Raw genomic sequence first — 27,917 nt, 5'->3', positions numbered from 1 at the left:
AGGTGCTTGCTGCCAAGCTTCACCTGAGTTTGATCTCCAGGTCCCACAAGGGAGAAGGAGAAAACTGGTCCTACACACACCACACACCATGCACCAAACACATAAAACATAAATAGACACCATACTACACACCCACACACCACACATACACCATACACATATATCACACATACCACATGCACACATCACACTCTTCACTCATCACACTCCACACCCACACACACATACCATCTATACTACATACCACCTCCTACCACATAACACACCACATACACACATCACACACCACACACACACACTACACACCACACTATACACCTCCTCACACACACATACCACATCCACTAAATAAAAATATACTAAATGTAATTTTTAAAAACTTAAGGTTGTTCTTTAAGGCCACTCATGACATTTTCAGTAGGCAATAGACAGAATCAGCGTCCTCTGGATTCTAACATGGAGTAGGGATGTTTCTCATGGGGTGGATGGTGGTCAGAGGGACTGCTGGGTTCACAGAGACACTTCAGTAAACTGTGTGCTTCTGCAAGCACCAGAGCGCCTGGCACAAAAGCATGACATCCCTTTCCGTGAGTCTGGGGCAGAGTTTACAGGTAAAAGGAAAGTGGGAACGGATGAGGTTTGCATTTGTTCATAAAAATTAATGTCATTTTTGAGGAAAACAAAACTATTACTCCTCAAAAACAAACAAACTCCACATTTTAAGGCCACACACTACAACCTAAGCCCACCATCTCTAAGCCCATCGATAAGCAGTGCTGGTATCTTCCCTGGGTAGCAGCCATGTCCTGCCATGTTGGAGCATCTCCTTCACAAATGGCACCACACTGGGTCCAGCAGCCTGCTTTCCCCTTCTCTAGTTCTGCAGCGTGGGCCTTACCATGACCATACACCAGGGTTAGCACGGACTGGGCTCTTCCATGTGTTCCTGGCAGGAAACACAAGCTCTGTAAAGAACATGATGGACCCATGGCAGAAAGGCTGGAGTCCCACCTCAGCTTCCAGTTAAGGAATGTGAAATCAGCTCTCTAACCCAGTCAGTTCTTTAGGACTTCAGCAAACAGGACAGCTCCTGATGTGGGGAAACAAGGTCAGTTTCCAGAGTTACACAACACACTGAAACCCAACAGCTGCCCAAAATTTCCATTTTAATATCAATGAGGTTCTGTCCCTCATAACAACAGTTGGAGAATTACACAGCTTGATTGAACATTAACATTTAGTAAAATTCACTTCAAGATTATAGAGCACTTTAAATATAAAAATAAGTCTTTTAATTAAAAAAGAACATGTGAATAGCCCCGGTTATGTCTAGAAAAAACCCCAAAGTCCAAAGGCAGGGAGATCTCCAGCTGTGCCTTATGATTACATGAGTTACAAGGTTCCAAAAGCTCTAGGCAGTTTGATATGGAATTTGTTGACTTCTAGCTAATTTCCTCTCCAGCAGAACACACTAGAAAGGAGGCTGCAATGAGCCACCACACTCTGGATGTCTCTGGCCTTCTGCAGAGGAAGTGGGATTAGCTGAGAGGCAAACAAGCCCTGCAGGGAGCCCTGGCTGTCAATGAACAGGTGGGCACCCAGGTCAGCTGTAAGGGATTTGGACTGGCCATCACACAGGGATTCAAACCCAACTGGAAACTTCCTTCTTCCCGCTTGCATCTTCTAATGATTCCCGGTATGGTTAAAATGGCCCTGCAATGGTGAGAGAACATATTGTGAATATTAATTTGTCCCACACTCAGTAACAGGCTTCAACTACATAATCATCAACCCAGAGGACACCATTTATAGTAAGTTGACTAAGATGGGTATGATGGTTCCAGGCAGGCTAGGGCTTCAAAGTGAGACCCTGTCTCAAAAATAAGATAATAATATAATAACAGGAGAGGGGAAGAGGGAGAGAAACATACACACTAGGCTAGCTCTCAAGTACTGGGATTATAGGAGTGGGACACCAGGCCTTGTAAATAATGACTTCTAAGGCATAACTTACAAATGCATTAATGTGCATTACACTGTAACTAAGGAAGTTTAAGTATTCTTAATGCCACCTAGTACATAGAATATTCTCAGCAAACATTACATCCTTTATTACTTGGAGAAAAAGAATAAAACATCACTCAGCTAGTCATAAAATAAAATTTTAAAATGCACTTGTCAGCTTGATCTTCATGTGACATCTGGAAATAGCTCAGGACCATAATGGTCCTCACTAGGGCACTCACCCACACTCTTGGAGCAGGCCTCTCATGTCCCCACAAAGTAGATGGGAGAATGAGATGACTAAGGATGACAGTGTCCAGGTGCCACACTGCTGTGCAGAAAGAGGTCCCATTGACATCCAAGAGTCACTGTCACACTTGGCTATGTACTCTGGAACGCAGCAGTGTACCTCTGGCCACAGGCTAAGGAAGGGTGGGCATATGAATACACTAATGGATTCCCTGAAGGGGCTGAGGTCCACGTATGTTTGAGTGCTCAGGAAATGAGGAGATGACAGTCCAGTCAAGGGTTTCATTCCTTCTCCAGAAAGCAAATGCTGCCAATGGGAAAGACTCAGACACTGCCTGCAGAAGACTGGCATGTAGCTATGTACCCATTTTATACCAATGGCTCATGACTCACCTGGGCCATGAGAACAAAGTACTATGAAAGCTAGGACAGACACGTGTCTACCTTTTGATGTAGAAGATATCCCAGGCAATGAGAACAATGTTGAGGTCAGAATGTTCTAGAACCAGGAACAGGAGCCTGGTGTTCATGCAGTACACAGGCAAGATTGGATTATCTTTCCAGAAGGCCAACCTCATTGAGGTCATGAGGACACTATATATCATGATGGAGAAAGGTGGACAGTTGACTCAAGAACATGTAAAAGCATGTGTGGGAACATATGAGAACATGATATAAAGAATATATACAAACATATAACATACAAGATCATAGAAATCACCATTTAAGAACATACAACATGTGAGATCATAGAAGAGCATCTAAGACCATCATAAGAACATGCAAGATCATAGAAGATCATATAAACAAATATAAAGAACACACAAGATCATTGAAGAATATAAGAATATACATCATCATAGAAGATAAGCACATACAAGATCATAGAAAAACATCTAGAGAACATCATAGAATATACAGGATAACAAAAAGCAAACAAAACTAGCACAGAATATGTAAGATCATAGAAAAACTCATATGATCACAAAAGAACATCATATAAGAATATACAAGATCATCATATAAGCACATACAAGAACATACATGATCATATATTAGTATATAAGAACATATACAAATATGAAATCATAGAACATCAAAGGATGTCATATAAGATCATACAAACACATATAAGACCATAAAAGAATATCCTTTAAGAACATCCTGGATCATAAAAGATCATCATATGAGAACATAAAAGATTATAGGACACACACACACACACACAAAAAGATTATAAGACACACAGCTGCGTTCCCACAGTCCTGGAAGAATTACAAGCAGGACAGGTATCCTTTTAGAAACAAGGTCCTTCCTGGGGTGCCCAAGGTCTTTCATGGCCCAGAACAGCTGTTCTCTAGAAAGAGAATACAGCATGTCCCCAAATCCTCACAAGACTCCTTTAAGGCTCTTGTGTGCTATGGGATTAGGTCAGGGGAGCTTGGGGAAATCACTGGAGTGGTGTGGCCTCCCCTAGAGAAAAGTCCAGGATCTGGGGGTGGACTAGATGAGCACTTTTTAATGAACCCCATTCTAATCATGCCATCACTACCACAAAGCGTGAAAAACAATTTTTTAACTAAAAGGTATTTACAGAGACATCACACTTCTGCACACTTACACTTGGAAGATAGGCTCCAGGCAGAACATATAGACTCAGGAACCAAGAGGTTATCAACATGAGCAGTGACCTGCAGTCTTCAGAGCTGTCCCCATTTAGACTTCCCTCATGACATCTCTAGCCCCCACTTACCAACTCACTCCTGATTTCTTTCCCTCATTTAAAGGTTTTATTTATTTTTTTATTTAAATTTATTTATTTAGTATACAGTGTTCTGTCTGCATGTACTGCCTGCAGACCAGAAGAGGGCACCAGATCTCATTACAGATGGTTGTAGGTCACCATGTGGTTACTGGGAATTGAAATCAGTTCAGAAGAGCAGTCAGTGCTCTTAACCTCAGAGCCATTTCTCCAGCCCCTATTTTTGTTTAATGAAACAGGGTTTCATGTAAAACATTCTGGCCTTGAATGCCACATATAGCCAAGGCTGGCCTTGAACTCCTGGCCTTTCTGCCTCCATACTCCAAGTACTACAATTACAGGCAGGTGTTACCATGTCCAGTTTTGCCTCCTGAGTTTTCCACATTTGTCCCAGTTTGTCAGAGTCTTTCAGGTCACATGGGCCACAGTCATACCCAAAGAGTAGTCTAATGCACACAGGGACAGTCTGGGATGGGGAGGGGCTAAAGCCCTGAGATTCTGGAACTCATAGATTACATACACCTAACACCAGAAACATGTCTTATGGGGATGGTCTGCTCCTTGGGTCTAAGCTTTGGTGAAATCAAAGGCAAAGAGCAGGGCTTGTTGCGTCTTGGCAGTACATCTTACCACAGACAAACAGAAAGCCTGTTGTTGTGGAATATTCCTTTAACTATGTAAAGATGTGTTGCTTTGCCTGCCTAAGGTACCTGATTGATCTAATAAAAAGCTGAACAGCCAATAGCTAGGCAGTAGAGAGATAGACAGGACTGTTGGGCAGAAAGAATAGGTAAGAGAAGCAATCTAGGCTCGAGAAAGAATGAGGGAGAAAGAGAAGGAGATGTCCACGGCTAGGCAGCCAGGCAGCCACCGGCCAGCCACACAGGGAAGAAGCAGTGAAAGCAGTTCATACAGAAGGAAAGAAAGGTAAAGAGCCCCCAGGGCAAAATGTAGATGAAGAGAAACAGGTTAAGTTATAAGTGCTACTGGGACAAGCACAAAATATATACTGAGACTGTCAAGCAAGCAAACAAACAAAAGAAAGAACCCATGTCAGCAATGACTGAGCTAGAAACCACTGTAAGAATGAACTAGGATGGATCAGATGGAAGGACTGAAGTGAAAATATACAGAGTGGAACTGAGAACATATTGAGAAAAGGTCCATGCATTCATGAGAAACAACTCAGTGATTAAAAACCATGACAGAGAACGAGGAGATGGCTTGACAAAGCACTAGCATGCACACATGAGGACTTCAGTTCCAGTCCTAGGAATCCATGGAAAAGATGAGCAGTCATGGTAGCCTGCTGGAAATCCTAGCACTTGGGAGGCAGAGATAGGGGATCCTTGGTGCAAGCCGGCTAGCTAGACTAGCCAGAATTAGTGAGCTCCAGTTTCAGGGGGAGACCTTGTCTCAGTAAAGAAGTGATTTGAAAATGATCAAGGAAAACAGTGTCAAGTTTGGGCTTACACATACATACATACATACATACATACATACATACATACATACATACACGCACACGTGCATATCCAAACACATATGTGTGCTCATATGTATGCAAGTACACAACACACATATGAATACATACATGCTGGGCAGTGGTGGCACATGCCTTTAATCCTAGCACTTAGGAGGCAGAGGCAGACAGGTCTCTGAGTTCGAGGTCAGCCTGGTCTACAGAGTTCCAGGGCATGCTCCAAAGCAACACAGAGAAACCCTGTCTCAAAAACAAAAACAAAACAAAAAACCCATAATAAATAAATAAATGCACATTCAAATAAACAAGTAAAAGCTGAAGAGCAAGGAGCTCAGGTCCCACAGGGACAGTTCTGCCTAGGATTCAGAGCAAAAAATATCAGCTGGATCAACAAACTATAATCAGAAACATACAAGAGGCTTAGGTCACGCAGCAGCTTTGGAGAAAAGCCACCAAACAAGCTGAGAGGCACACCTGGGGCTGCTGTTACAGACTTCCACATGAACCAAACTGACATAGCACCTGCCTCCCTCAGAGGCAGGGGAGCCATTGGAGTCAGGCTGGGAGTGGTGAGAGGGCAAGGAAGCACTCCTGTGCATGCGGGCAAGCAGCTATGAATGAGCCTGAGTTTAATAAAGTCCTCTGAAGTTTGCAGTTGCTGCCCACCAGTGATTTGCTGCTAAGTAGTGCTCCCTGGGATCCTGCATCTCTAAAAATATTATTTGCTTTTTATTTAACACTGAACCTTTCGATGTTTTAGAATATAAAAATAGTGTCTTATTATTTTAAAAGCTTAGGAGAGAAACTAGCCATATTATTAGAAGAAGAAGATATATGCAGCATAGTCTGTTCAAATATCAAGAGGTGTGACTTTTCAAATTCACATTTCAATCTTTATTTACATAAGACTTTTAGAAATAGTGGGTGTAAATATTAAACCGCCCAAGCCTGGGTAAAATTTTATTGAGAATAACTACAAATAAAAGGAAACTGATTTTTTAAAGTCAGTTTCTGAAATTTAGATGAAAAGAATATTGAGCATTAACCAAAAAAAAAAACCGATATTTACATATCAATGTAGGTTTTCTGCTCATAGATTCATTTCCTATGAAACTAAAGGAGGCAAGCTTGGGGAATTACAAAGGAAGGGAAAACCCTAAGCAAACAGGTACTGTTGTTCAAACAGAATATTAGCCAAAATGATCCAATCAGGCGCTTGAGCTAATTCTTTTTTTCCCCCTTAAGCCATGCATGCCAGAACACAACCTCTCTGAGTGTTAAGAATTCACAATACTTCCAAAAGTGCCTCTGACAGACAGGAGGAGTTGAAAGCTATAGTCTACGGATATGGGGCTCAGGGCAAGAAAGAGAACCAGCCAGTCACAACCACAGAGGTTATTTGACCACAGTGGGGCCACAATTCTCAAGCAAAGTATGACTTATCTGTATCCTAGGGTATATTTGGCAGCCATGGGAATCAACCTAAATATACTAAACTCAAATGACTGCATTGTGAATTTGACTACTGTTGAGAAATATATCACATATGCGGCATGATGCTCTGCAGACAGAGAACAGAAAGAAGCAAAGCACTCCTTCCTGGAGGAAGCACAACTGAATGACCTGCTACCCAAGTTCATGGGGGTGGCAGCTACCAGGGCATCAGGCCTGTCTAGGACAGAGTCAGTGCCTGGCATTATAGAACCTGGCAGCCAGTCCTGTGTCAGCTGAAGATGCCTGTAAGTTACAGACTCAATCTTATGTTCATCAGGAACAGCAATTCACTTCTCTGAAGATCTTTAGGGGGCAATCTCCTACACTCATACTCAGACACATGCTCACTCTCCTGGTTTCTATGTGGAATTTAAATACAGTTCAATTTTATTACAATAATAAGATTTCAAATTTAAAATAAAAAACCCAAGAATTATAGAGGTTATCAAAAACATATTAACTTGTTCTTAGAGTAAGTTCAAAATTAATAACAAAGGCATTATTATGCTAATATATACTGTATGATATTCCGACCTACAGCGGAGGCTGAAAATTGACTGGCGGTTTTTGACCTCCCTTTATTTTGAACTGATGGTGTGAACACTATGTTTCCTTCAGAAATCTACAATTTTTGTAAAGTTTATGGAAACATACTAGAAAAGTTTAACCAGATGAGGAAAGCCCAATGCTGACTCCTGTTGAGATAATTTAAATAAGGTCATGTCTCTTCTCCAAGATGAGCTTCAAGCTCTGTATTTTAGACAAGCAGAGGGTCAACTTCTTTTCCTCAAGGTTGCATTCTCGTCACCTGCATCTTCACACATGTACACATATACAAATACTGTTCTTAGTAAGAATTTTAAATTTATTTATAATTTCTAGTTACAAATATGAAGCTGGAACATTTTTTTACCTCAACAGAATGCTAAAAAAAGAAAAAGAAAAAAGAAAAAAGCTCAAATCAACCTTCAGTTTTAATTATGTATGTGATTGCAGATTTTATTAACTTTTCCAGATCTGATGTTGCAGAACTCTACCATTTATGTCTCAGTGAAATCACACTTACAGATTCCCCTGCAATACATCTCAGGCAAGGCTGGGTTGAATTCCTTCCGCCGTTCTGCAGAACCTATTAAATGAACCACAGACATGCATGCATCAGCACAGGGGTAGCCACGGTTTCGTTAAATGAATTCTATGGGCTCCTAGTGGGTGTGGTGGCAAGAGGAAGCACATACCACTGAGCTCGGCCTCTCCTGGCTACACTCTGGTTGTGGTGCAGGCTGGCCTCGTGGCCATGGCTCCTGGTCCTCTGTACTCCAGGACAGCAGGGTACAGGTGCTTACCATGTGGCTATTGTACTCAAGCCCACCAGCCTCTGATCTTCTGCATGCACGTTTCTGAAACACAAGATTTTACTTCTGATGACCTCAGGCAACATATAACACTCTGAATTTATTTTCAGAAAACTTCTGCTCCCAACATAGACCCACCCCTGTAGAGCTGGGAAGCTTCCTAGAACATGTGTGGAGATGACTTTCAGGACTCACAGCCATCACTTACCTTAACCTTGTTAGTTCAAGCACTGTCTGTAGTTACTCTGCTTGATAGATTTAAAATAGTCATTTTAAACAATTTTGGCTGAAATTCCTGTAATAAACTATTGTGACTGGTTTATTGAAAATGTACCAAACCTATAAATTTTGTTCAAGGAACTACTTATATGCTTCAACACATCTTCCTTAGCATCGAGTTGCATTCTTTCTTAACACAGTACGCATGGCTCACTTGTGAATAATTCTCTTACCGGCATGGAAGAACAAATTACTTTTATTGATCTCAGAGTCTGCACACACAGCCCATAACCAGGTAATGTGGGAGAAAGTTAACATTTGGTTTCTACATCCACAAGAACTAAAGAAGGTTAATTACTAAGACAGTCCTTCAACACTTCAGAAGAAAGTACGTCCTAATGCCCCAAGATACATTCCCAGAGCCATTTTGTTCTGGGCAAGAGTGTCAGGAGGACCTCTGTAAACACTCACCCAGGGCCAGTTCCCCGGTCCACGGGGTCGGTCAACGGGGACCCTAAGAGATGCAAGAGACAGAGACAAGACAGTATTCTGATCAAGTCTCGTTTATTGAAAGTACCAACTATGCTTAAGTAAGACAGGTAGCAGAAGGGTGGGGGAGCAGAAGTTTTCCTTGGCAGGGTATGTTCCAAGGACACAAGTCTGCAGCTGGGGGAATCTGAAATGCAGGCCAGGTGGCAGAAGGGTGTGAGAGCTTGGACTGCAGGCCTTGAAAATGTGCTGTACAGGAAGATAAGCGGGTACAGAGAAATAGAAACTTATCTAAGTGTTAGTCTCTAAGAATACAGTATGAATATTAAGATGTCTTCTATTATGCTATCCTTATTTGGGGCCCTCCACAGGCCAGCATATCCCTCTGGTGGCCACCCAGAAAGGCCTGCTTCTGAACACTTCCTAAGTCAGAAAACATTTGCTGGTATGATTCACTGCATGGCTCCAACTTCTACACTCACTTGTAAATCACTGTCTTTGCCAAGTCTGAGTTTTCTCAACTGTGTTTATTATCTATTATATCATTTATTTAATAATTCCTAATTGGCTCTTAAAATTTATTCATTGAAAGTCTCAAATATATAGTTTCAAATTTTAATCATTACCATGTTTATTATTTTACTGTTGCTGTGATAAAACACCATAACCAAGGCAACTCAGAAGAGTTTATTTGGGCTTACAATTCCAGGGGGCTAGAGGCCAACAGGATGGTGGTGGGAACAGGAAGCTAGAGTACACGTTCTTTTTCTTTTTTTGAAGAGAGGGTATAGTCTCAAACTCACAGAAATCCACCTGCCTCTGTCTCCCAAGTGCTAAGACTGAAGGTGTACGCCACCACTGCCCAGCTTCCACACTGTTACCACAAGCATAAACCCTGAAAGGTGTGAGTCTTTAAATTCTCAAAGCCTGACCCCAGTGACACACCACACTTTTCAATCCTTCCCAAAGAGTTCTACCAGCTGGGGGGCAGGGGAGGGAGGGATCAAGTATTCAAACTTACGAACCTATGGGGAACATTTCTCATACAAACTACCACATTCCACTTCTTGGCCCCATAGGCAGATGGTCATACTATAATGTAAAATGCAACTTCAAAAGTCCCCATAGCCTTCAAGCCTCAACACTGCTTAAAAGTCCAATGTCTCTTCTGAGAGGAAAGAACAAGCTCTAAACTATAAAATTAAAAAGCAAATTACAAACTTCCAGCACACAATGGCATGGAATATGCATTACCATTCTCAAAGGGAAGACTATGGAGCTAGTGAGGACCTCCTGAACAAAAGCAAGATGGAAGCCCGGCAGGGCAAACTCCAAATGCTGTAGTTCATACCCGATGTTAAAGGGCTTTGACCTCTCTCACCCTCCCACCACTTCTCCCACTGAAACCATCCCTCCTTCCATGAAGTCTCCCTCCAATTTTCAGGTCTTTGACGGTGTATGTGTGTTCCCACATTTTAATTTGATTTAGTCATGGTTGCTTGCATGAGCATAGGTAGGAAATTATTTACTGGTGCACAGACTACTTTTCAATGGCTACACCACTAACAAAAATGACACCCCTCCCCCAGCTCCTACAGCCACCATTAACTGCCAATAGTCCCATTGGGTTTTTAGAAATACAACAGGTTTACTCAAGGAGGAGACATTTTACCATGGGTACATGGAATTGAGTTCCAGATTTACTACAGGAATTCCCAGAAGCTAACCTAATCCAAATAATATCTCACAGGGGTGCCTTGAGGCTTGTCTGATTCCCTGTCCTGTCAAATTGACAATCAACACTAACCATCACAAATACCAAGGAAAAAGTAAAGCTAGGAAGAGACATGACCTCTCCCATCACATTAAGGAAATCACACTAAGACCAGGAAGAACTTCTAGAAATGAAAGACAGGCTCAACACTAGGAAATCTGTGAACACCATTCATATGTTAGTTCTCATGAGGAAAACAATGACACAATTAGCTCCAGAGATCATTTGAAGTGTAAATGGCATTTATAGCAAATAAAAAACAAACAAACAAACAAAAACTAAACAAACCAAATGCTTTGGGTTTTTCCTTTCATTTTAATTGATGCTTTATGTATGTGTCTGTGTGCCTGTGTGAGGTCTTGTGTGTCCCATGTGAGAGGTGCTAGATCTCCTGAAGGCAGGAACCCAGGTAACTGGGAGCTGCTGAGAGGTGAAATTATAGGCATGCACAGTCTTGGCTCGGAGAATCTAACATTCTCTTCTGGAGTGGGAGAAAGTTGTTTATTTTTTAAATGAAGTCTTACTTGAACTTGCTTTGTAGGATGACTTTGAACTGATCTTCCTGCCTTTGCCTCAGCAGTGCAGAGAATACAGGTAAGTGCCCCATGCCAGCTTAGAACACTCTTCAGGGCACAAAATATATAAGGACTCATTTTGAAAGTTTCCTATTCTTAGATAGGATGACTTGCGACTACAAAGATGAGAGTTTTCCCCAAGTCAATTTGAAAATTCTACTTAATCGCAGCAAAAATACTAACAAGCTATTAATATTTCATGAGTAACATGAACAGATACAAAAGGGCACATGGAAAAAAACAGCCAGAAGCTCCCTAGGAAAGGAAAACAAATACTCTGGACATTAAAAAACACCATGACTGTATAATGATATTGGGTGGGGACTTGTACAAAAATAGGCAAGAAATCACCAAAAGTGCAATAGGGGCACTACCATCTTGGGGTAACTAACAGTTGCTTAGTTGGACTTAAGGCCCACTCAATAGGAGAGAATTCGTGCCTGGTACTGTAAACTTAGCTAGCTACCTGGCTAAAGAGGGTATTTACTGAATATTTAAAATGGCCTAGCATAACCTTTGGTCATGTTTCTGGATTTGAAATATCCTAAATTATGAAAAATGTTTTATAAGTAGTCATAATTTTCTCAATATGACAACCCTTCTTAATCACGTAGTTGTACAACACACAGCACAAGAAACAAATGTAGGCTGACTTATGTAAAATCTGTTTCCAGTCTGTGTCCTGACAGGACCCTTAACCTAGAAGAGCTGGCCTTTCTAAACTTATCCCTTGAAGCAAGCTGTGTAATCCCCACAATTTCATTAAACTGATTAGTTATGGCTCAGAGTTGACTTTCAACCCTGAGTCCACACTGACCTGGCCTGCAGAACATAGGTGACCCACAATGATGTGGTCCCTCCCAAGGGCTCTCCAGCCCTTCTCCCTCTAGCATGCAACCCCTCACTAAGACACTAGGAAAGCACACTAGTTCTTACTTTCTGCAGACTTTGAGAATAAAGCCATGTTTCTCTATCCCCAAATTCTAATCTATGTGTCAGAAAGTCTTATGTCATTTTTGTTGCTGTTGTTCTCTGCTTTTTTTCCTGGAGGAAAATTTGTTTTCTTTCTAAATAATTATCTGCCTCTGTCTTCACTGATGCCCCCAAAAAGAAAAAATAAATCAGCAACTATATGTGCATTTCAAAAAAAAAAAAAAAGCAAGCAAACCAATTAGAGAGAGCTCAAAGTCCAGAAAAATCTCCAAATTAGATGGAAAGTTGTCACTCAAATCACTGGGCAACAAATGGGCCTTTAAAATTCATTTCTTTTATGCATACGAATGTTTTGTTTGTATGTATGTGCACCATTTGTGTCCCTAGTGCCTGGACAGTTCACAGAGGGCTTCAGGCCCCCTGGAACTAAAGTTATGATGGCTTTGAGCTGCCCAGTGAGTGACAGGAATTGAATCCAGGTCTTCTGCAAGAACAAGTGCCTTAACCACTGAGCCATCTCTCAAGCTACCCCTTTTGTCTTAAAAACAAGGTTTTGCACTTGGGAGGCAGAGGCAGGCAGATCTCTGTGAGTTCGAGGCCAGCCTGGTCTACAAGAGCTAGCTCCAAGACAGGCTCCAAAGTACAGAGAAACCCTGTCTCGAAAAACAACACCAAAAAAAAAGGTATCATCTGTCATCCATCAGCCTGGCACAGCTTTTCAAACGTGACACAGCCCCGTAGAAGCAAGCATCTCCTAAGATGTTGGGAAAAAAAGAGATAAGAAAAGATGGTGAAGTAATGAGAACCCAGCAATTCTATCTCTAGCCATCTACCCAAGACACATCTCTAGCATTGGAACTACTGTTGCCCACTCCTAGCTTCTCATAGGTATGGCATGGAGATAATGAGACATAAAGATGAGTGTGCATGTATACAGCATGGCATGGAGGCACAGATGAGTGTTAGCTGGGATTAAAGGCGTGTGCCACCACCTCACAGGTGGTGGTCCTGGTCCTTTTTTGTGATGCAGGAGAAGAGGAAAGGCCTACTCTGATACTATGGTAGGCGGGTACCCTCTGGAGCATGAGGCCATGATGTATGTGGTGACCCTCAGCCATCAGAGTGGATTAAATGACTCTCATTTCTGCTGCTTATGAACAGCTGACCTACAGGCACATGCGGCCAATGGTCCGGGTAGCAAGGACACAGACTGCTGCAGGGGCTCTAATGCCAGGACTGCTTGTGCTGACCGCTTCATTCTCCCTGCTCCCTTCCAGAGAGATCTGTCAGCTTTTGTGAAGGCAGATGAAGATTTAACACCAAACTAAAAAGACACTTCACTATATAAACAAAATTAAAATCCCAACTAGACACGAAGACCCCATTACTTAACAGTAATTGAAGCAGATCAAGTGAACAGCAGCCTCATCGAGCACAGCTGAATCAGGGGCTGAGCTGAGCAGGCACCTCTGCAGACAAGGCATGGATTAAAACAAAAGTCAGTGATGGGACAAAGTTGGGACAGGCCTCAGAACATCCATATGCCCTCCCTGAGGAGGAAGGGGGTCACTTCTTTGTTGATGTGGATACTTCCTTTATTGGAAGTGATGGGTCCAAATGACCTTAATGAATGAAGAGTCCAGAGGGAGAGGGGGTTAAGACTTAGCAATTTGCCAGAAATGAGATTCAAAAGCATGGTTTCTGTGCTGACAAGATGAGCCTTTTCAGAAACCAGATGGGATGTGACACTGGTACTCCTGGAAATGCAAAAGGGACTGAGGATCTAGGAGCCCACACGGCAGCTCCTTTGTGGGTATGGCTCTGGGTTACAGAGCACCTTCCAAAGTCCACTCTAGAAGAGTAGACTGCATGGAAAGTGAGAGCTGCCCTTTGAACTTTCCAACCAGAAAGCACAGCATAGTCTCCGTAGTCAGCAGGAAAAGGAGACAGCACACTCTTGAATATCAAACACCCGGGTGAAGCACTTATACTGCATGTGTTAACGTGACTTAGCATGAGTGGCATCTGCATAGTGTAAATCAGAAAACCAAGCCAAGCATGATGGTGCACGTCTTGAATCCTGGCACCTCAGAGGTAGAGGCAGGTAGACTTCTTGGTCTACATAGTAAAGCACTGTCAGGAAAAAAAAGCATTAAAATTAAAATTAAAAAAATCAGAAAATCAGCCGGGTGTTGGTGGCGTGCGCCTTTAATCCCAGCACTCAGGAGGCACAGGCAGGCGGATCTCTGTGAGTTCGAGACCAGCCTGGTCTACTGAGCAAGTTCCAGAACAGTCTCTAAAACCTGTCTCAAAAAAACAAAAAACAAACAAACAAAAAAATCAGAAAATCAGGAAGAGTCATTATAAACCAGTAATACACTGATGCCAAGTCCACAAGAAAACATATTTTATCTAAAAATGAACATAAAAGAAATAACTTCATACATGTACACATGTATCCCAGTATTAGGGAAGGGAAGGCAGGAAGACAACAAGTCTGAGACCAGCCTGGGCCACACAGTGACATGTCCTCAAAATAATAATGATAATAATAGCAATAATGATCTAACCCTTCACTTTGAAAGTATTCTGAGAAACTTTATTATCAGCCTTATCCTGGAGTTGATAAGCACTCTTCATGTACACCACTGGTCACGTCCTGCTACAGGAAGTGTATCGGATGGTTTCCTGAGCTTCACTCCACTCTATCTGGTATAATAAAGACGTTTCCTTGTGCTGCAGTTGGATGACCATCAGTCTGCACGGGGAGTGGGACTTCCACGAATCGAGATTAATAAGGCCCCACAGACTGCCATTTAGAGTGAAAGCATGGTTTCCATCAAGCAAAGACTCCTTCCTGATGACATTTTCATTTGGAAAATGACCTTGCACCCTTGGGAGATTTGCTTCCTACAGCACAATAAAATCTGGCTATATGCCAAGCAGAAAGGGGCTGGAAGTTAGGACTCTTACTCTCATTCTCTTGGTCTCTACCTTACAAGCATGTAAAGAGCTCTCACCAGATAGACCGTGACATCTTGATGCTGTAACCTCTAAAGACTCTCAACTGAGTAGGCAAGGTCTTCCAATATTTCCCAGCCAAGCTCACTTGGTAAAGAGATTGTGAGTTACAATATCAGCAAGCCAAGGGCAAAATAACAGGCCAACTGATTCTAGGGTAGATGGTCACCTTGAGGCAGCACAGGAGAAGAGTAAAGGGAAATTCATTCCTTCACTTCTAATAAAATGATGTGAGGAGGGGACTGGAGAGATGGCTCAGCAATTAAGAACACTTGCTGTTCTGAGGACCTGTGTCAGCCACTCACAACTGTAGCTCCAAGGGATCCAAAACCTCTGGTCTCTGCAGGCAACTGCATATACCCACATGTAGACACACAACTACACATAATTAAAAATAAACGTAAATCTAGTTTTTTCAAAAAAGGGGGTAGGTAGAAGAAGGATGATCACCACAAGTTTGAGGCTAGTCTGGGCTACCCAGGGAGTCATTGACTCAAAATACTAAAAAACAGAAAAGAAGGACACAGGTCTTCCTTAGCTGCCAAGGTGTTCCAACCTGGCAGGGTCTGCGATTATATTGTGGTAAGGCCCTCCTTTCATGCAGTGACCAGAAACATGCTTGGCAACCATATCACACCATCTCCAAGCTTGACTGAACTATTCTGTCTTTATTTGCATGGGTAATGAGGTGACCATCTCCAAGAACAACACAGGAGTCCTTATTAAAGTGCTGTTATAAACTTGGACCCAATGGGCCTGCCCTGCTGGCAAAGAATTGGGCCACTGTGGACACTGAGAGTTTGGCCTGCAGTCAGGGCCTAGAGGCCTGGCCCAACAGCTGTGCAGCACTGGAGGGAGAATTTGCAGCTTTGCCACTGCTGCCCCAGCTGAAAGGAGATCAGAAACAAATGAAGGGTCTGAGGAGTGAGGTGTAGCTCAGATCTCTCCTGTCACATGTCCAATAGACACTGAACTCGGGGGTGGGAGTAGGGCAGACAAATGTACTCAATGGACTTGCTAATTATTAGATTTAGGCTTCTGTGAGTTTACCCAGGACACAGAAGCCCAAGCCACATTTGGATTATAACATTAAAGATACTTTTTCCACAATGTTAGGGATGGAACAAACACTCTATCGCCAAAGTACACACATCTCTAGCCCCAACTCTAAAAGTCTTAAAGAAAGCAATTATGCACATCTACTGACAGCAAGCAGAATCCCATAAACACCCGATATGCAAATAAAATGACATTTCATTTCTTCCCCACATCACAGTGGAAGGTAAGGACTTAACTGGAGTCTTAGAACAAGAAAAATGAAGCACAACGGCCTTGGCTGATTTGCCTGACACGTGTGATTGACAGACCTAGGCTTTCACTGTGTTTTCAAACTACATGGAGACAGAACTACAGAATTCAACTGATGGAACTCTAAAAAGGAAACAATTTATAGAAGAGATGGCAAGCCTAATAGCACCTTAGCATACAATTATCCTTGTCAAGAGAGTACACTATGGTAGAAGGGTAAACATAGAGATTGAGGGAAGGATACTGAAATCTGAGAAATAAGTCACTATGTTTATTACATTACATTCTGAAGGAGACCACGCCCCTCCACAAACAGTGGGGACTCCCTCTTGGACCCTGGATTAAGTACACACCACACCCAAACACCTGTTTTCACAGAGAGATTCTTTATTAATCAGGAAAGGAAAGTTAAAGTGGCAGCTTTCTGACTCAGGCAGAAAAATAGCAGCAAATGACCTTACAGGTGTTATTTTCCAGAAGAGAAAAAGGGGAAGTCTGTGTTAGAATGGGCTAGGATGTGGTAGTAAAAGAGATAGAGGACTAGGGAGAAGGAAAAAAGGACAAGGAAAAGGAGGCAGGGGTATTCCTGGAGGGATAAAGGACGGCCTCTGGAGAGAGGAGACATACTTGACACATAAGCAAAAGGCTGTTAACAAAGGTAAAGGGAACCCTGTGTTAGGATGAGGTATTTAATTTTAATCAGGCATGTTAACTAGGTGAACCAATGGCGGTTCTTGATTGCTGGACTTTAATACTTTGTTTGATAGCTGGACCCTGGTAGTCAGCCTTAGGGAAAGGAAGTGGCCAAATAAGGGACTAGACCTTGGTGACTAACTTTAAGAATGTCAACTACCAGCTGGGCGGTGGTGGCGCACGCCTTTAATCCCAGCACTTGGGAGGCAGAGGCAGGCGGATCTCTGTGAGTTCGAGGCCAGGCTGGACCGATAGCCTCCAAAACAATACAGAGAAACCCTGTCTCGTAAAACCAAAAAAAAAAAAAAAAAAGAATGTAAACTACCAGTTTTTAGCAGAGGGAATGTGGGAGAAAGGCAAGGCCTGCCAGAGCCACATGCTTTAGTAGGCTAGGTAGTGTCCCTACAATGTCAAGAAAATACAACAACAACAACAACAACAAAAAAGAAAATCCAACAAGGGAGACAGTCTTTAGGAGAAAAGGATGCTAAGAGGATTCACTTTCAAGTGTGAAAAAGGTAGACTGAGGACCTGCTACTTGGCACATACAGAAATCAACCCCATACAGATCAGACATTGCATATAAGAATGAGTAGTAAAGCCAGATGTGTGGCAAGCACTGGTAACCCTTGGAGGTTGAAGCAGGAAGACCCTGAGTTCGAGGATAGCTTGGGATACATCAAAAGACTTTATATTGATGTGCCCCAAATTCTGAACCCCAAAATCACCAAGAGGCCCATTTTGATGCAAAAGCAAACAGTCTTTTATTAAAGTTATTTAATGAGCTAACCCCATTAACTCGGGCTCTTCACCCCACCACCATGGTGGATGGCTGGAGAAAGACCCCAAAGGGCAGTGTAAGGAGAGTTACTAGGGGTATGAAACAGTCTCAGGATTGGTGTGCTTCTAAGTTTGGACGACCTGCCTGTGTTGATTGGTCAACTGGTTGTTACAGCCCATAGGCCCTCCCAGGGCGGTTGCTATACTCTGCATGTCTGCATGTCACTGTTGTGCACTTGTCCGTAAAGCACACCCAGAGCCGTAAAGCACAGCCCCGCCAGTTAACTTTTGACTGGCTCCTTGCCACGAGGAGGGCATCTGACCTCCTAGAGACCAGGTCATGCAAGCACATGGTAGCCTGTCATGGCTGGCTAAAACGGGGAGGCTAGTACTACAATATCAATCAAACAAACAAACAACAATGGGACTTGGGACTTCAGAGATGGCTCAGAGACTAAGAGTACTTGCTGCTCTTGAATACTGGGATGTGGTAGTTTATGTAAGAATTATGTGCCACCCTTCCATCCCCCATTGGCTCATATATTTGAAGGCTGAGTCATCAGGGGGTAGCACTATTAGGTGTGTCCTTGTTGGTATAAGTGTAGCCTTACTGGAGGAAGTGTGTCACTTGGGGTTAGCTTTAAGGTTTCAAGGGCTCAAGCCAGGCCCAGTTGCTCTCTCTCCCTGCTGCCTGATGATCAGGATGTAGAACTCTCAGCTACCTCCCCAGCACCATGCCTTCCTCCGTGTTACCACGCTTCCCACCATGATGATAATGAACTAAACCTCTGAAACTGTAAGCCAGTCCCAGTTAAAAGTTTTCCTTTATAAGAGTTGTGGTGGGGGAGGGCCTAGGATCTGCCCTGAACGAAATGACAGACTCTGGATATCTCCCATGGAGGGCCTCACCCTCCCTGGGGAAGGGAGTGGGGATTGGGTGGGGGGCTAAGGGGATTGGTGGGGGGACTTGGGAGGAGGGGAGGGAGAGGGAGCTGGGACATCCAACCTTGTTTCTAATTTTAATAAAAATTCAAAAAAGAAAAAGAGTTGTTGTGGTCATGGTGTCTCTCCATAGCAATATAACACTGACACTGGGTTTGATTCCCAGCACTGACATGGAGGCTCACAACCATCTGTAACTGCAGTTCCAGGGGATCCAATGCCCTCTTCAGACCTCAGCAGATACCAGGCATGCACAGGGTATACAGGTATGCATACAGGTAAAACACTCCTAAATATAAAATAAAAATAAATCTTTTTAAAGTTAATTTTATGGTATGTAAACTAAGCTTTTTTAAATAGACAAAAGACTTAAATAGGCTGGGTTTTTTGTGTGTGTGTGTGTTTTTTAAAGAGATCTGAAGATACAACATCAAATCTTTCTAAATTCTTATTCTTACACTCTTAGATCAGTGCAGCTCCCAGATCTCAGCAGAGAAATGTCAGTGTGGTGCATGCTGGATAACATGGAAACTTGCAGCTGGTCAAAGCTCAGCCACAGATGGGACACGCCCTCCCACCAAGGCTGAAGGGACACTGTGGGAAAAGGGCAGAAAGATTATCAGAGCCAAAGGTCCAGGAGGACCAGAGTGAAGTAGTGTCTTTTGGACATGTCAGGATCGCTGCACTCACAAACTCAGCACATGACCCAGCCAGTCACCACTTTAACATGGAATACAAAGGGCTTCATGAATCCCTAGCCCCACTGGAGGATACCTGATGGCTTCTGGAGGTGTAAGAGTTGGGTTACCAAGGGCTGTACCCTAAAAGAAAACTGACTCCACATTCATCTAACAAAATTGTCTTGAGAACCCTAAGAGAACTCAAAAGAAGCAAGGTACCGTCCAGATAAGGAAGGCAGATTACACAACAATCATAGTTTTTTGTTTGGGTTTGGGTTAGTTTTTTCAGATACAGTATTATTCTGCAGCCCAGGTTGACCTGGACTCACTATGGAGCACAGGCTGGTCTTGAACTCATAGGGATCCTTCTGCCTCAGGCTCCCAACTGCTGGAATCACAGGTTGCTTTTTTTGTCATTTGTGTGCATTAGTTGTACAAGAATCCTGAACTTCATTATGACACAACTGAATTCTAGTTTTTCCTAAGTAAATGAGGTTTTAGAAATATCAGCAATTTGACACATTCATCTAGGCTTCCTTCATTTCTTTTCAGTTAAACACGTGTGCCCTCCAGGTCAGACAGACAAGGTGGTGCTTCCAGAACACCTCTCTTGGTGCTGAGCACCTGATAGCCAAAGACACCAACCCACAGTCCTTCCAGGGTGGCTGCTGAATACAGCAGCCATGCAGGAGGTCATCCCCTAGCAGGGGAAAGTTGTCTTCTTGTGGGCCCTACTCCCTCTCCATGTTTCTGTGCATCTATAATAAAATCCAACCCCAGATAGAAAGGACCAATACTTGGTGTAGCTGTAGGAGAACACTTAGGTCAGGGTCACAACCAAAGATGAACTACTGGCCTGTTTCTTTTACCACAGAGGAGCATGGGCAAACATAACTAAACCAAGTCAGGTACAGAACTCAGCTCAGCAGATTCTAAGAGAAAAAGTGGGGGTGATGGCTCAGTAGCTTGTTTCTTGAGGAGTGGGCTATAATGACTGAGGAAGAAAACCTTAATAACCACCAAAGGGCAAAGTGAAGGGTTTTGTTGGAGGGCCCTGCCTCATCAGCGGGTGCTCATTAGGGTTCCACTGGGGACCGCACTCAGCAGACGAGCTATCAAATCTGCATCCGATGGAGTGAAACGGGCAGATTCAGCTCTCCATCTTTGTACTTTTAAGTTAGACCCCTTAGGGTTTCTGGGATGCTGTTAAAGCCATCAATACATTTAAGTGGTTTTGCTGACAAGGACTACTGGCTTTATTGGATAATTTCCCAAGTGTTAGCAAAGGTAGGTCTTGAAGTTACCCACAGTTAGAACAGAGGGATAAAAAACAGTTCCTCACTCTCACACACCTATCCCACCCCCTATCCCCCAGTTTTTAAACCAATTCATAACAGTAAGAATTGGTAATCTGGGCAGATTGAGGCTTTCTGGTTCATTCACACCAAAGTCTGTGAGCCTGCATCAAAAATACTCCAGGTTAGAACTAAAAATTACTTGTGTTCTCAACATCCTTGAGTCTGTTTTCTCTGGACCGAGAGCCTAGCTTGCCTGAGGGTGTCCATGAAAGGAATGACTACTTGGCTAGGACGCAACATACCACACTGCTGCGCTTGCCCACAGAAGGATTCACAGAGGGGAGGCCACAGCAAGGGTAAAGGGTCACTAAGGCTGACTTGGCTAGACTGGGGAGCCAAGTCAGGTTCCTGGTGCTTTTGGCTGGCTGTGAATTAGCTGCTGCTGAACTTTTTTTTCTAAGACCATCTTTAAATCATTCCCAGTGAAAACAGGGTAGAAAACACTTAAGACTGATAGTCTTAAACCTTTTGTGCTTTTAGCAAGAGGTAACTTCTTATATCTACATTACATTTGTTTACCCCTGAGAACACAGCCAGTCAGAATGCTACAGACTAAGGGCAACGGTGGGCTGGGACTGTTCTGGTTAGGAAAAGGCAGATGTCTCAGTGGTGGTCTTGGTGATAGATGGTGACAGAAGTTCCAGATGAACTGTTGACAGCAGCATGTAGCCTGACAACCCACAACAGGGTTTAACCCCCCAGAAACATCTAACCTGACAAGGGTTAGCTCTTGAATCCCAGACTGATGGCTGGGAATCCAGCATGGGACTGATCAAGACCCCCTGAATGTGGGTGTCAGTGAGGAGGCCTAGGTAATCTATTGAGCCTTGGGTAATAGATCAGTATTCATCCTGGGTATACAAATGGACTTTGGACTCCCATCCAACAATGAGAGATGCACTCTCACCCTGGACTCTTGGGGGAGGGTCTAGGCCCTGCCCTGGATGAAATGACAGACTATGGACACCCCCATGGAGGGCCTCACCCTCCCTGGGGAAATGAGAGGATATTGGAGGGGTTGGTGGGAGGGGGTGGGAGGAGGGGAGGGAAAGGGAGAGGGACCTGGAATTGACATGTGAAGCAACCTTGTTTCTAATTTAAATTTAAATTTAAAAAGAAAAAGAAAACAGGAAGCTCAATTTTATAAGACCTGGTAAGCTCAGAAAGTTACAAGATGCACAGGGTCCCTCCCTGAGTTTATATAAGCAGCAAGCAATTGCTGGGGACAGGGGACTCTGTTGACTGCCTGCTTACTGTTCAGGGAGCTCCAGGGATGCAGCTTCCGTGAGTCACCACCATGCTGGGGTGAGCTTTTTCTGATGTGATGCCACTCATGCTTCTTGTCATAGTCACTGTTCTGTTGCTGTGAAGAGACACCATGACCAAGGCAACTCTTAGAAAAGAAAGCATTTAACTGGGGACTGGCTTACAGTTCCAGAGAGTTAGTACAGTAGCTAAGAGCTACATCCTGATCCCCAGGTTGAGAGACAGATAGATACTGGGCTTGGCATGGGCTTTTGAAACCTCAAAGCCCACCCCCAGTGACACACTTCCTCCTAATGAGACCTCCTAATCCTTCTAATCCATTCAAATAGCACCACTCCCTGGTTCAGATACACGAGCCTATGGGGGCCATTCTTATTCAAACCACCACACCCCTAACTGACAATGTCTGACTAATAAAAAATTACTAGGTAAAATGGTTTGTATAGAAAGTGTGTCCCCCAGAGTCTCATGAACTGAAGGCTTGATCCCAATGAGGCAGTATTCCAAGATGGGGTCCCAGAAGAAATGGATGTTGACCACTGTAGCAGCAGTGGGACCTGGGAGAATGGAGCCCATAAATGAGGCAAACTAAAGTCTCATGCAATAGGCAACTTTACTCATAGTATCAGACAATTTATACTCAGAAGGTTAAGAAGAGTCACATGAGTAAAGGTCTCATGTGCTCACGCTGTATAAAATCACAAAGACAAGCCACACATGGCAAAAGCATATTTCTCTAAGAACCACATAAAGGATAACAGCAGCAAGCAATAATGAGTAATCTGAAGTAAACTAACTCCTATCTGGAAGAATTCCATGTTTTAGAGAAACTGAAGTCACAGGCTGCAGAGATAGCTCAGCAGTTAAGAGCACTGGCTGCTCTTCCAGAGGCCACGGGTTTAATTCCTAGCACTCACATGGCAGCTCACATGTCTGTAAGTCCTGTTCCAGGGATTCCACACCTTTACACAGACATACACTCGGACAAAACACCAATGTACATAAAAGATTCTCGTTTTGTTATCTCACAGTTACTCGGAATTCTCCTCACACGACTCCATTCTTGTATCCTGTTCTGACAGATTGGCAGTTAGGATGTTAGCCTCACTAATGGAATCATACCCTCATGGCTAGCAAGAGGCATGGCCTGACAGAGAGTCATGGGATGTGTCTTTAAAGCATACATCTTGTCCTCTCTATCCACCCCCCTTTCCTCTTTCTCTGTCCACAGCACTGCGAAATATTCTACTTGTTCACAGGCTCACAGTACTGGGCCAAAACAAACTCTTCAAGTTTGAAAATGAAGAATTAGAAGACAGCACTCAAAGGGTTCCTATAAAGGCATATGCTCAAAATGTTAGACATGTGATATATGTGTATGTATGATCCAAGTTAAAGGTTACAATTCCTGAGGTGAAAACTGTACTATATGCAATTAGTGGCAAATTAGATACTTTGGAAGAAAAGGTTACTCAGCTTAAAAACAAGAAGTTATCAGAAACTGAACACAAAAGATAATTTTCACTGGTTATAGAATTCTAAATGGATAGGATTTTTGTCTGTCATTGATGAAATTCTGTTAGGTCCATTTCCAGCGTGAAATCACAGCCCCCTACGTTTGTGTCTCCATACACAAAGTGTCTCTGGCAACTTTTACATTTTTCTATAAGTACCTTTGAGCAATTTTCTCATTCATTATCAGTGGAGGTCAAAGTAAATTGAGGACTACAGTAGAGGAGAACAGGGTTGAGAGGAAAGACAAGGCAGCTCCTTCACCATGAAGTGGTTTACTGTAGCCTGACAATGATTGTGTCATAAACTTGAAAGGATCCAAGTCATACTAAGTACATTTCAAACCAGAGTGGAATTAAATTGGAACCACAAATTCAAAGCCAACTGTGTCAAACTAAAATTTTACACAAGAGTGTAGGGGAGAATGGCCTAGGGTTCACTCAGTGATAGAACACAACCACCTAGCATTCCCAGGCTCTGGGGTCCGTCCTCAGCACAGCAGAACTCGGGCTGACCTGAGTCCCGCAGCTGGCAGCCTCAGTCCATACTTCCATCGCTATGATGACGTATGTAGGATGTCATGGTGAAACCTTGTGCTTTAGCTACATGGCCCCACATAGGACGCTGTACAGCCCAAGATGAAGGCACGCTCTAGAAACTGATGTTTGCACTGTTTTTAGGTGTGCACTCTCTGCTGATCTCACCAGGCTCTAACAGATACCTCCAAACCTTATGTCATATAGATGGCCACAGTTGATCTCAGTGGGTCACAAAACAAAACCAGTAGACATGAACAGTGAGAGAGAAGTATGGGGAGAAAGGAGAGGTACAGGAATAGTAGGGAGATGGGAGTGAGAGTGGTCAGTATGCCTCCCCACCTACACTGACCACAGCCTTTCATGTCCCATAGGACAGCCACAGTCAGTTCTCGAATGCTCTCCCACTGTCTGGAATACCTGTATCACACTGGTACACCAGCTTTGACAGTTCAGAAGAGAACACGAAGGATAGAATTGAAGGAGACTATAGGGCCTCTAGGGCCCTGGCTAACCCTCCATCTGGGCACTACCCTCTATTCCTGTATAAGGGCTCGTAATCATACCCAACAAGACTGTTCACCTCCACACTGTTATGTGTGGGAGAAGCAGGAGAGTCCAACTGACTGGATTAGACTTGCCTGAACTAACATGAATACAGTTCCATTACAGAAGCCAAGTGGTGCCTGGAGATGATGCAATATAGAGCTAGCAACACTGGCTATAAGGACAGGACATGAGGTACACAAGGTCCAGGACTGTTTGTTTTTTTGAGACAGGGTTTCTTTGTGTAGTCCTGGCTGTTCTGAAACTGGCTCTATACACCAGGCGAATCTTGAACTCAAGAGACCTGCCTGCCTCTGCCTTCAGAGTGCCGAGATTAAAGGCGTGTGCCACATGTCTGACCTAGTCATTCTATTTAAGTTAAAACCTACAACATTGGCCGTGAGCACAGGCTAGGGTGGGGAGGACACTCGGTCCAGGACATAGTTACTATCCTAGTTACTCTTTCTTTTTAAGTTCTTTAAGATGCTTTATCTTGTGTGTCTGTGTGCAGGTACATATCCACACGTGTGCATGTAGAAGCCAGGGAACTACTTGGGTTTCATTTCTCAGGCACTCTCCACTTCATTTTTTGAGACAGTCTCTCTCTGGTCTGGAGCTTGCCAAGTAAAATAGGCTGGCTGGCCAGCTAGCCCCAGGGATCTGCCAGTCTCCACCTCCCTAGCACCATGATGACAAATGTGGCTTTTTTATTCGACCTCTGGGGATTGAACTCAGGTTGACACTTTCACTAGAAGAACTTCACTGGCTAAGGATCTCCCCAGCCCCACCTTTTTCTGACCCCAGTTCCTTGTGCATACTAAGTACTTGCTTTATCACTCAGCCACCCCTATCTAATCATTCTTGCTTTACTGTAGTTTAAAAAAAAGGCTGGGAGAAGGTTTATGCCTTTAATTCCAGCACTCAGGAGGCAGAGATGGGCTGATCTCTGTGAGTTTGAGGCCAGCCTGGTCTAAAGAGCAAGTTCTAGGACAGCCTCCAAAGCTGCAGGGAAACCCTGTCTCGGGAAAACAAACAAACAACAAAGTTGCCTGCTGCTGGAAATGGTTTGTGGCCATGTCTATAAGGGGAGATTTAGTGAGAAGCACTGAGAGTACAAAACCAGCCTGGGCTACAAAGAAAACTCCAGGCCACTGTGGAATACATAGAAAGGCTTTGCCTCAAAACAAAACCTCAAGTCGAACATTGCTGTGCTAACTGGAAAGACATATCAGCACATGGCAAGCCTACTGCACTGGAGCAGCAAGTCGAACATTGCTGTGCTAACTGGAAAGACATATCAGCACATGGCAAGCCTACTGCACTGGAGCAGCAAGGAAAATAAAATGTTGGAGGCGGGTTTAAGGGTGCATACCTGTAGCCCCAGCTCTGGCAGGAAGGAGGCAGTAGGATCAGAAGTGAAGGTCATTTGGGGTTGTCTAACATAATAACATAACTTGAGGCTATCTTGAACTGTAGAAGACTGTCTCAAAACACTACTAAAGCAAAAACAAACAAACAAATCCCCTCTACGAAAGAGGCAGTGAATGAAGGTGAGAGCTAAGAATCGGTGTGCAAGAAGCAGGGGCAAGCACAGTTCCACTAAGAGGCTGCCTACTTCAAACTTCAGTTCCACAAGTTTCAACCCAAAACCATAAACTTACTTATCACATTGAGTTGTTTTTTATTTTGTGGTGTTCTGTTGTTTTGTTTTTTGTTGTTGTTTTGGGTTTGGGTTTTTTTTTTTTTTGGCAATATTGTTGTAACTTAATTGTGCAGGTCCCTAGTTAGAACTCTCTCTAGGTAGAACTTGATGCAACAACAGATGCCCAGCAGGCTCAGCTCCTTGGGAAGCACGGGACACAAAAAGCCTTCGCCTACCCTTAGCAGCTAACTTTCCACTTGCCTTCTCCCAAGGTTTGGGACAGGCGGTTAGGTGCCTGCAATAGGCTGACTCTGAGCGCCTGAGCTCTCACACTGGCTTGGCAGAAATGGAAATATTCTAAAGAAATGTGACTGTTAATCTGACTACCAGAGTATTCAAACAACGAACCCCAAAGAAACGGGAATTTCCCCCAAGAATTTCATGGTGGGAGAAGGAAAAAGTTCCAGCAAAGGGATAAGGCGTCTCGGGAATAGAGATTTCACACAGTTCTAACCTGCCAGACCACCTCACAAGACAATGATGGGCTAATATTGTCCGGGCCACGCCTTTGAAACGGACTGCTTAGATATCTTGGCTCTCTATTTCACTTTCACTCTGACTTCAGGGTTCCAAAGTCAGACTTGGAGTGGTTGTCTGGATTCCTTTGTCCCTCTTTCACGGTGACTGCATTAAATAAATCTTTTTCTGTTTTCTACTCTTAGCTTTGCTCTTTCAATTTTCTTACTGAGGATGGGTGACCAGATCGGACTTACAGCACAGGTTGTGTTCCATAAATCTCCTAACACGATATTACGGTTTGGTCAAGGAACACAAGGCTCTGCAGCTATGCGCAAGCGCAGCTGGGGGGCGGGACTGTCCTCTGCCCGGCCCCGCCCCCGGCCCCGCCTCGGCAATAGGCTTCCACCGCCCAGGCGCCCGCCGTCTGGAAGAGCCACGCCTTAGCCGCCCGCACGCCAGTTACGGTGCTGCCTCCCTCTTCTCGAGCCCCGCCCGAAGCTTACCGCGTCTCCTGCAGCCGAGAGCTCCTCGGTCCTGCGTCGTCTCCATCGGCCTGGGGCCAAGCTGTCCATGCGGCTTTCCGTGCCGCCTCTCAGGCCACCCGAAGGCGGGACCAACAGACCACGTGCCTTCAAGGGCCAATGAGGAGGCTTGGGGCGTGGCCTTAAGGACCGAGACTGTACCCCACCGAGGGCTGCAAGGCAGGAGTAGCAGAAACCCGAGTCTCCTACGGCCCGAGGTGCGGGGATTCGTTCACCCGCCACAGGTAGACGCCTC

The 27,917-nt window shown here is 43.9% G+C and overlaps 1 protein-coding gene across 1 annotated transcript; it reads right to left on the bottom strand.

Annotated features, from left to right (window-relative positions):
• Positions 1 to 1,149: 1,149 nt before the first annotated feature.
• On the bottom strand, positions 1,150 to 27,917 carry CUNH10orf143 (chromosome unknown C10orf143 homolog). Its single transcript, XM_040752411.1, has 4 exons — positions 27,644 to 27,917; positions 8,231 to 8,392; positions 8,059 to 8,121; positions 1,150 to 1,713 (listed from the first exon to the last, which is right to left on the bottom strand). The coding sequence occupies exons 1-4, from the start codon at positions 27,710 to 27,712 to the stop codon at positions 1,684 to 1,686; spliced, it is 324 nt and encodes a 107-aa protein (XP_040608345.1). The 5' UTR covers positions 27,713 to 27,917; the 3' UTR covers positions 1,150 to 1,683.

Source organism: Mesocricetus auratus, unplaced genomic scaffold (genome assembly GCF_017639785.1).
Source record: "Mesocricetus auratus isolate SY011 unplaced genomic scaffold, BCM_Maur_2.0 Super-Scaffold_4256, whole genome shotgun sequence".
Taxonomy (NCBI): domain Eukaryota; kingdom Metazoa; phylum Chordata; class Mammalia; order Rodentia; family Cricetidae; genus Mesocricetus; species Mesocricetus auratus.
The sequence above is the reverse complement of the archived record's forward strand: the minus strand, read 5'-3'. Positions and strand labels throughout refer to the sequence as shown.